Raw genomic sequence first — 10,328 nt, forward strand, 5'->3', positions numbered from 1 at the left:
GAAAGATGTTTTTATATTAAACAGACTTTAGAAAATCTCTGTATTGAACAAATACATATGAAAATTAAAAAACAACAACATACGATCCTGTCAAGACCTACATTTGGGGGGAAAACGCGTGACGACACTTATATAACAACAGATTTGTTTAAAACAAATAAAAGAAAAATCAAGAATCGAAAAATCCTTCAGTAGATTCTTCTACATAATTTCATCTATAATGCCGTTTGTGCTGCCTTTGTACGCAAAATTATTTTTGCACCAGTTGTCCATAAAACATAAAATACACTCAATCATTAGGCTAAAATAAAATATGATCTGACTTTTTCTGAACATCATCACTGTGTAGCTTCACATGCTAGTAATAGAAAGTGTGGTCTGTTTGCAGTTGTGCGTTTTAAATTCATTTGAAACAAAGGCAACAGAGCCAACACATTATAAATAAACCACTACACTAAAACATGATTGAATTACACATTAAAACAATATATAAGCATTACAAGGAAAGTCAAATCACATAATATGACCAAAAAGCAGTTCGCTGACATCAGAATAATATGATTGGTCCCACTTATTGTGTACTTCAGTTAATGGCTTGCACAGGCCCCAGAATTTAAATATTTATACTTCCTTCTCGTATCAGTCAAGTATAATGGAGGAAATAAAATTAGGCTTATTTATGCTCTGAAGTGAGAGTCATGCCAGGGTCAAGCATTTTTGATGAGGTCTATTAACCACTGTGTCCTCGCCAGTAATCGTTCTTGAAGGCCTCTGTTTGAAAACAAACAAATGTAGTCTTATGTAATTTATAAAATAAGATTTCACATTACATTATGCATTTGATTCCATTTTCATATAAAACATTGAATCAGTATGGAATAAAATCATGGAGGTGTCATTAGTGGTGATAAGCTCATAAAACAAATACAAAAAGCAACTGAAAGTGGTCCTATTTAACAATGAGGTATTACATTCCCCCCAAAAAAGACAGCCAGCTCTGCACATAATGGAAGTGTTAAGGCTAAGTTTCACACCAGCAGAGCATGTATTTTATTATGGATAAGTAAAAACACCGGGGAGTGCTGTTTCTGCTTTAAGTGCTGAATAAGAGCTAACTTTTTCAATGTTTAATCACATGGTCTCCTCATTTTGCTGTCACAGAGGTTTACATCTGCTAAACGCTTAGTCTCCTTCTGATGCAGACATGACTCAAAGACATACAGTCGTGTATGAGAAAAAACTATCCAACACAGAAACAGCAATAGTTATAAATCACTGACTACTATGTCTCTCAGTATTGGTGACTGATGACCCACTTGCACACCACAACACGTGCACTGAACAAACACGTGGGATCCACACTTAGAGAATGATTACTGTACTGTACATATCGCCTGCATTTGTGCATTTGTTATCTAATATTGTCTTGATTCAAACCTTCTGAGTGTTTTTTTAGCAGTATGGACTAAGAGACAGTACTGGGCTGCCTTCAGACATTAAGTTAAAAGTATAAACAAGTTGAGGTAAAACTTAAATTTTCTCAATTTTTCCACTTAAGGTCCAAAGTGAAGCGGTTGTGACTTCTTGGGTATTTTGTCTGGAGCTTTCCTCACAATGCCACTGGATTTCTGGATCCTGTTGCAGTTCCACAGTGTGACCAGCAGAGGGAGGTTTAGTCTTCAGGCATCATGTCCCATGACTACTAGTTGACCAGGAGGACGTCTTCATACGTGGTGGTTCTGCAGAGTTACAGAAACATACATGATTACAGCCTTCAATTTAGGTAAAGTAAATCAAATGTCATTTTCTTATGTTAAAATAATTAATGTTAAAGGAACACTCCACTTTTTTTGGAAATAGGCTCATTCTCCAACTCCCCCCGAGTTAATAAGTTGAGTTTTACCGTTTTGAAATCCATTCGGCCGTTCTCCTGTTCTGGCGATATCACTTTTAGCATAGCTTAGCATAGATCATTGAATCCTATTAGACCAATAGCATCACGTTCAAAAATGACCAACTAGTTTCGATATTTGTCCTATTTAAAACTTGACTCTTCTGTAGTTATATCGTTTACTAAGACCGGTGGAAATGCAAAGCTTCAATTTTCTAGGCTGATAAGATTAGGAACTACACTCCCATTCCGGCGTAATAGTCAAGGAAGTTTGCTGCCGTAATAAGGCTGAAGCAGGAGCAGTAATACCACGCAGCACATGTGCAAATGCTAAACTAGCTGGGAACTCATTTCTGATAATACTCCGCCTGCTTCGGCCATATTACATAAGCTTTATTTTTAGTATCACAGTAATATTGTAATGTAAAGTAATTTATTTCTGTGATTTCAAAGCTTAATTTTTAGTATCATTACTCCAGTCACATGATCCTTCCAAAATCATTCTAATATGCTGATTTGCTATTCAAGAAAAATTAAATTTTACTACATTTCAATATTTATTTTACTTTTTGCATCTTTATCAAAAGTTACGATAAAGACATTTATAATGATTTAATATTTATTTAACTTTTTTGTCTTTATCAAAAGTGATGATAAAGACATTTATAATATTTCAAAAGATTTCTATTTCAGGTAAATGCTTTTCCTCTGAACTTTCGATTCATCAAAGAAACCTGAAAATCATCTACTCAGCTTTCAACATCATAATAATAATAAATGTTTTTTGAGCAGCAAATCAGAATATTAGAATAATTACTGAAGGATCATGTGACTGCAGTATTGATACTAAAAATTTAGCTTTGAAATCACAGGAAGGAATTACTTTCAAATAGACACACAGTTATTTTAAATAGTAAAAATATTGCAAAATTTTACAGGCTTTGTTGTACTTTAGATCAAATAAATGCAAGCTTGGTGAGCAGAAGAGACTTCTTTAAAAACATAAAAAAAAAATTTGACTGGTAGTGAACGTCACCAGAGAGAAGTCTGGCATATTTACCAGAAGATCCAGTTATGAGATTTTGATTACACATTAGAAAGTTGAAAAAAAAAAAAAAACATATGCACAGAAGAATTGTTGACAATAAAATCTATAACATACATTTAGAAAATATTTTGAATTTTAATTCATTCTGACTTACTGTGCAGTTTAAACCATAAGTTTGTTCATTAATTGTTCATTATTTTTCTTAAGGATATAAATAGTGTGATGCTATTAAGTCAAAAATTGCAAAAACCACACATTTTTGTAATCATATTTGATAACACAAGTTTAAATTGTAAACCTTCCTTCAAGAATTGGTATCTCTCTTAAACATCAATGTATTATTTGTTCACTTTTCTATTGCATTCTGAATATTTTTGAATTGTGAAATGTTTAACATTTGTGCATCATTGTGGCAGTTCAATTTGTGATTGCTGATATTAAGAGGCATTTTCTTTGATTCTATGGTGACAAACCTGTCACAGCAGCAGAGGAAAGAGCACGGTGAGGTCTCGATGCCACGGAACTTTCCAGAGCAGGGTGTGTCAGTGCACTCAGCAATGAACGCATGCAGGTCAGTGATATGAATAGGCTCCTGAGTTTGATGCTGAATCGAAATGAAAGGATATCACGTTAGTATAATCAAGCTGTTTGAATCATCTTACTTACACTTCGTTTTACTACCTGTCACATATGTGACCCTGGACCACAAAACCAGTCTTAAGTCGCTGGGGTATGTTTGTAGCAATAGCCAAAAATACATTGTATGGGTCAAAATTATTGATTTTTCTTTTACGCCAAAAATCATTAGGAAATTAAGTAAAGATCATGTTCCATGAAGATTTTTTGTAAAATTCCTACTATAAATATATCAAAATGTAATTTTTGATTAGTAATATGCATTGTTAAGAACTTAATTTGGAGAACTTTAAAGGTGATTTTCTCAGTATTTTGATTTTTTTGCACCCTCAGATTCCAGATTTTCAAATAGATGTATCTCGGTCAAATATTGTCCTATCCTTACAAATCATATATCAATAGAAAGCTTATTTATTGAGCTTTCATGTGATGTATACATCTCAGTTTTGTAAAATTTAACCTTATGACTGGTTTTGTGGTCCAGGGTCACATATGACACCTTTTAAATACTGATCATTTACAATAATAGGAACACAAAATGGATTAAGTAAAGATTTAAAATAAAAACAAAAATAGATTAAAAAAGTAACTATAAAAAACACAAATACATACAAAAATATTATTATTGAATTAAATTAAACAGTGTTATTTTACCAAGACATGCGTGTTTGTACACGTGTGTGCTGAAAGAATATCAGGAACAAAAACATGTTTTTCATTTCTATCTTTTAATCTGCCTTGTCTTTCATTCTTACCTTGATGGTCTCATAAGCTCCAGTGATGAGAGCGATAAAGAGAGAGAGCACCATGTAAATGAACAGAGAGATGAACGTGTAGAGGTAAACCTGTAAAGAAACAGAGTATATTTACTGCACTGAAGTCTGCAGCATTTGTCGTGTGAGTACCTGTTTGAGGATGTGAGAGTGAAACTCACCTGACTGAAGACCCAGACGAGCATGCTGCTCTCTTGCATGCCACTGAACGTCACAAACATGTCATCTCCATTGATCAGTGAGAAAAGACACTCAGACACTAGTGAGAGAGAGCGGAACTGAGGAAACAAAACACAAACTATGAACACCAAATGCCATACAATCAAGGAGAAGACACATGTAAATTTGTTTATTTATATACATATGCACTACAGTTCAAAAGTTTTGTTTTTGTATGTTTTGTAAAGTCTTATATGCTCACCAAGGCTGTATTTATTTGGTTTTCTATTTGAAAAAGTTTCAAAATGAAATTTATTCCTGTGATGCAAAGCCAAATTTTCAGCATCATTACTCCAGTCTTAAGTGTCACATGATCCTTCAGGAATCCTTCTAATATGCTGATTTAGTGCTCTAGAAATATTTCTTATTATTATCGAGGCTGAAAACAGTAGCCTAATATTTTTGTGGGAACTGTGATACTACTGTGACAAAGTTTGAAAGACCACCATCTTTTATGACTTTATAAATGTCTTTACTGTCCCTAGATCAATTTAATGCATCCTAGCTTAATAAAATACTACATTTCTTTCAAAAAATACTACTATATTAACATTATAAATACTCCAGACTTAAAAAAAAACATTTGACAAAGAGAAATACACTACCAGTCAAAGATTTTTAATGTTTCTAAGTCTCTTCTGCTCACCAAGCCTGCATTTATTTAATCCAAAATACAGCAAAACTGCTTTGAATATATTTTAAAATATAATTTATTCCTGTGATCAAAGCTAAATTTTTAGCATCATTTAAGTCTTCAGTCTCACGTGATCCTTCAGAAATCATTCTAATATGCTGATTTAGTGCTCAAGAAATATTTATAATTATTATTATTATAATAATTATCATCATCAATATTTAAAACAGTTGAGTAGTACATTTATTTTCAGATTCTTTGATGAATAGAAAGATCCAAAGATCAACATTTATCTGAAATAAAAAGCTTTTGTAACATTATACCAGCTCAAAAGTATATTGTTTGGAGGGGTAGGGGAAAAAAAAAACAAAAAAAAAAAACTTTTATTTAGCAAGAATGCTTAAAATGAATCAAAAGTGATGATAAAGACATTTATAATGTTACTAATTAATTATAATTATTTTTTTATAAATAAAAATTTCTGATAAAAATCTTCCTTTTCATCAAAGAAAAAAAATCTACTTAGCTGTTTTCAACATAATAATAATAATAATAATAATAATAAATGTTTTTGAGCAGCAAATCAGAATATTAGAATGATTTTTGTGACTGGAGTAATGACGCTAAAATTTCAGCATTGAAACAGGAATAAATTACATTTTAAAAGTATATTCAAATAGAAAACTGTTATTTTAAATAGTAAAAATATATATTTTTAAATCTTGCTATTTTGCTGTACTTTGGATCAAATAGATGCAGGCTTGGTGAGCAGAAGAGACTTCTTTAAGAAAAAAACAATAAAAATCTTACTGTTCAAAAACTTTTGACTGGTAGTGTACTTCTAATAAAAACTGGACACGTTGTTTATTTTACTCAGAAACAAATATGCCATTTTTGGACATGTTCTATGTAGTACCACATTGAGTTATTATTGAGAAGTGTTATTTGCTTGGCCTCAGGCTTATGTTGTGTACCTTAACATGGTAGGGTCCCAGCACAATCCACCCACAGAAGCAATAACCGAGGTAGATCACTGCCACACAGCAACAGAAACGGATCACATTTGGGAATGCAGCTCGTAAAGTGACAATGAGAATCTGAAAAAGGAAAACACCAATGAGTACATAAAATACACATCCTAAAAAAATATATCATCTAGATTTTTTCACAATTAAATCTCCACTAGAGATTTATTTTAAGAATTATTTTATATAAATCATAGTGAATTTAACTCTAAAATGTGAAAATGGCTGGTGCAACTGCATGAACACTGATGTGTGGGTGTGTTTGTTTCTCACATTGTACTTCTGAAAAAAGGTGAGGTAGCGAATAACTCCAACCCAAACCAATAACGTCGAGGTGCCCAAGAGGATCCCACACTCATCGTAGGATGAGACGTTCTGAGGGTTGAAACAAAGTATCATGAAATATCACTGCTAAATTGTGGCAACCCAAAGTAACGCCTTAATACACATAAAGGTTTCAGAATTTCCATTTTCTGATGCTCTGCACTGCTGACTGACCTTTAGCTCAATCCCGATCTTAATCATGGAGCCTGCGATTGTGAACACATCGCTAATGATGAGCAGAATATACCATCCGTTAATAAACTCCATTCTGTCTCCCCAAGAGACATCACGCTTCAGAGTGGTCCTAAAGTAATGCACAAACTCCTGAAGAAAAAAATAGCGAGACTGTTAGGACAGGATTGCCATGTTAATGTGGATTTGTCTAATATAGTGTCTTACATTTTGAAGAAAGATTCCTCTGACAATAGAGCGACCACAGAGGACCAGAGAGAGAACACACACTACTGAAACAGCCACGTCGAACCACACACGAGCATAACTGTCAGCTGGAGACAGAGAAGCAGCATGAGTACAAGCATTTATTGATTATCCACAATGTAAAAAATGAAAATGTGGGGTAGTTTTACCGTGTCCAGACACACTGGGGTCTCTACATTCCTTAATGGAGGCCTGATTATCAAGAGTGATCTTAACTTTACCACTGTGGGCTTTGTTATCCAGCAGAATCTGAACATAACATAGGACTAATTATATAGAGTATATCAAATAATTGCAGAAATGTATAACATTGTTGTAAAATGAATAAATAAATATATAAATAAACTGCTTGGCCAAATTGGAGAAAGAAAAAGTAGATACACTGGGTCAAAACTTAAATTACAAATAAAGAGTTCCTTTTATAGCAATTTTATATTACATATACTTTAAATATTGTATTTTCATATTCTACATCTATACTTAATGTTATATATTTAATGTTTTTAAAGAAGTCTCTAATGCTCAGCAAGGCTGCATTTATTTGATTAAATATACAGAAAAAACTGTAATATTGTGAAATATTATTGCAATTTAAAATAAGGCTTTTCTATTTTATTATACTTCAAAATACAATTTGTTCCTTTAATGCAAAGCTGAATTTTCATTAACCATTACTCCAGATAACAGTGTCACTTGGTCCTTCAGAAATCGTTCTAATATGCTGATTTATTATCAATGTTGGAAACAGCTGTGCTGCTAAATATTTTTTTTGGAACCTGTGATAATTATTTTCAGGATTGTTTGATGAATAAATTGTTATAAAGGACAGTATTTATTCAAAATAGCAATTTTTTCTGACAATATAAGTCTTTACTTTCACTTTTTTTCCATTTAACACAACCTGGATGAATAGAAGTATATATATTTTATTTTTCAAAAATGTACTTTTGAATGGTGGTGTATATTGTTACATATGATTCCTATTTTTAATAAATGCTGTTCTGTTTTTAAGTTTTAGTTATCAAAGTGTCCTGAAAAGGTATCACAGGTTTCAAAACAATATTGAGCAGCAAAAACTGTTTTCAGTATTGATAATAAATCAGCATATTAGAATGATTTTTGAGGATCATGTGACACTGAAGACTAGAGTAATGATGCTGAAAATTCAGCTTTGACAACAGGAATAAATTCTATTTTAAAGTATATTAAAATAAAACACTGTTATTTTAAATTCTAATAATATTTCACATTATTATTGTTTTTTTCTGTACAAATGCAGCCTTGATGAGCATGAGACTACCTTAAAAAAACATTAAAAATCACTGATCCCACAATTTTCAACCGCAGTATATTATATTATATTATATTCCCATAAACATTTATAATTCTATAAATACAAAATGAAAAATGTATGTATAAAAATATATAGGAATGAACATAACTGGTTATGCACCAAAACAAAATTCCTTGGCCAAATTTGAAACAGAAAATCTACATACATACAATGGGCCGAAAACTAAAAGTAACTTTAAACTAGAAGTTAAGCTAAAAGTTCTGACATTTTAAATAACATAGCTAAATAACAGATTTTTTATTACTTTTAATGTTTATTATTTATTACAATTAATTCATGTTAACAGCTCCGTTAAAGTGATTCTTTTCTTTATTAATTTACAAATTAATTTAACATTTTTTTCTCAAATGAAAGTAGCATTTTGTGTTGAAACTCACCGTGATGAAGAAAGTGTAACAGTCAGGAATTTCATTGTGGATGATGGTCTGAAGATTTATAGCCTTTAGCTGGAACTGTATGGTGACATTAATAAGCCTGAGAGAGAGTGTGTGTTAATGTTAGACTTTTATATTATTAATGGAAATTTCTGAGAAGAAGAAACTTGCATTAATAGCCCTGTTTAACTCACTTGTGAAACTTGAGAGTGAAGTTCCTGAAATCACGGCCCAGACCTGGTGTGGGAGTGGACAAAGGGTCCACTCCAATACAGTCTACAAAGGGAAAGAGAGAAATTCATCACCAATTGAACCACCCTCAGTGGTCAACAAGAGACAAGTTTGGTCAACAACAAGAGCTATTTTAGATTTACATTAGAAAGTGATTTCTGTGGTGCACTCAGTAAGAAGGAACAGCAAGTAACGTGTGAAAGAGGAAGTAACATGATGTTTTAGTATCAAGTTCATCAGCGAGTGCTATAAAACCAATATTTAAGATTCATCAAGTCTTTTTCGTGATAGTACAATAAAACAATGACTAAAATTAGAACAGGAACAAACTGGGATGAAAAAGAAGCTGGAAAATTCTCACCTGTGACCACATGCGGATCGATGTTGAAGGTGTCGTTAGCTGGGTCGATCCTGCCTTTTTTATAATACTGCTGACACAGAGAAAGCGCACTCCCGTTCACACCAACATTGTACACATATGCATAACGGCCCACGGTTGTCTCTGTCAAAGTCAGATACTGAAAAACAAGGCGTTAAAAATAAACATGACCACATATGACCACATATGACCAAACTCTAGCTGGGAAATGCTGAATGTTTTTTTCATAATAAATATACTTGTAAAAAAAAAATACATTAAAATACAAGGTTTACAGCGAAACAAACAAGACACTTTCGGAAGACACATTAAAGAAGATAAATTACCTGTTCTATTGTGTAAAACATGTGGTCATAAACATCACTCTGTGTGTAAACAGCAAGGGCGTCATTTGAATCATCATAGTCTTTGAGAAAAAGGTGTTTAAATGAAGCTGTGTTTTCCTCTTTAAACGTTACCGCCATCTCATTGCTTAAGCCAAAAAGTACCAGCTAGAGATATGGAGACAGCAAAAAAAGAGAGGAATTATTTTTAATAACAACTGATCAGTGCCAAATGAGACCAAAAACTGTCTGTATGTATTTAGAAATATAAATATATCAGTAAGCATCATGCTCAATGCTCATCAAGGCTGCATTTATTTGATTAAAAATCCAGAAAAAAAACAGTAATATTGTAAAATATTATTTTAGTGTAAAATAACTGTTTTCTATGTAAATATAATTATAATATAATGTAATTTATTCCTGTGATGCAAAGCTGAATTTCAGCATCGTTATTTCAGTCTTCAGTGTCACATGATCCTTCAGAAATCATTTTAATATGTCAATTTATTATCAATGTTGGAAACAGTTGTGCTGCTTAATATTTTGCTGGAACCTGTGATACTTTTTTCGGGATTCTTTAATAAATAAAAAGTAAAAAAAAAAACAGCATTTATTTAAAATAGAAATCTTTTGTAACAATATAAATTACCATTTTAACATATTCTTTCTCTTTCGA

At 32.1% G+C, this 10,328-nt stretch overlaps 1 protein-coding gene across 1 annotated transcript in view; it reads right to left on the reverse strand.

Annotated features, from left to right (window-relative positions):
* Positions 1–1,007: 1,007 nt before the first annotated feature.
* mcoln1a (mucolipin TRP cation channel 1a) overlaps positions 1,008–10,328 on the reverse strand; it is a 10,261-nt gene continuing 940 nt past the window's right edge. Inside the window, exons 2-14 of the mRNA XM_073842237.1 lie at positions 9,653–9,817; positions 9,309–9,465; positions 8,911–8,992; positions 8,720–8,816; positions 7,138–7,237; positions 6,950–7,056; positions 6,725–6,874; positions 6,500–6,601; positions 6,176–6,298; positions 4,510–4,626; positions 4,331–4,420; positions 3,413–3,543; positions 1,008–1,739 (exon numbers count right to left, since the gene is read on the reverse strand). Of these exons, the coding sequence (XP_073698338.1) occupies positions 1,703–1,739; positions 3,413–3,543; positions 4,331–4,420; positions 4,510–4,626; positions 6,176–6,298; positions 6,500–6,601; positions 6,725–6,874; positions 6,950–7,056; positions 7,138–7,237; positions 8,720–8,816; positions 8,911–8,992; positions 9,309–9,465; positions 9,653–9,817 (1,458 nt within the window). The 3' untranslated portion in view covers positions 1,008–1,702. The remainder of the gene's footprint in view (positions 1,740–3,412; positions 3,544–4,330; positions 4,421–4,509; positions 4,627–6,175; positions 6,299–6,499; positions 6,602–6,724; positions 6,875–6,949; positions 7,057–7,137; positions 7,238–8,719; positions 8,817–8,910; positions 8,993–9,308; positions 9,466–9,652; positions 9,818–10,328) is intronic.

Source organism: Garra rufa, chromosome 6 (genome assembly GCF_049309525.1).
Source record: "Garra rufa chromosome 6, GarRuf1.0, whole genome shotgun sequence".
Lineage (NCBI taxonomy): Eukaryota > Metazoa > Chordata > Actinopteri > Cypriniformes > Cyprinidae > Garra > Garra rufa.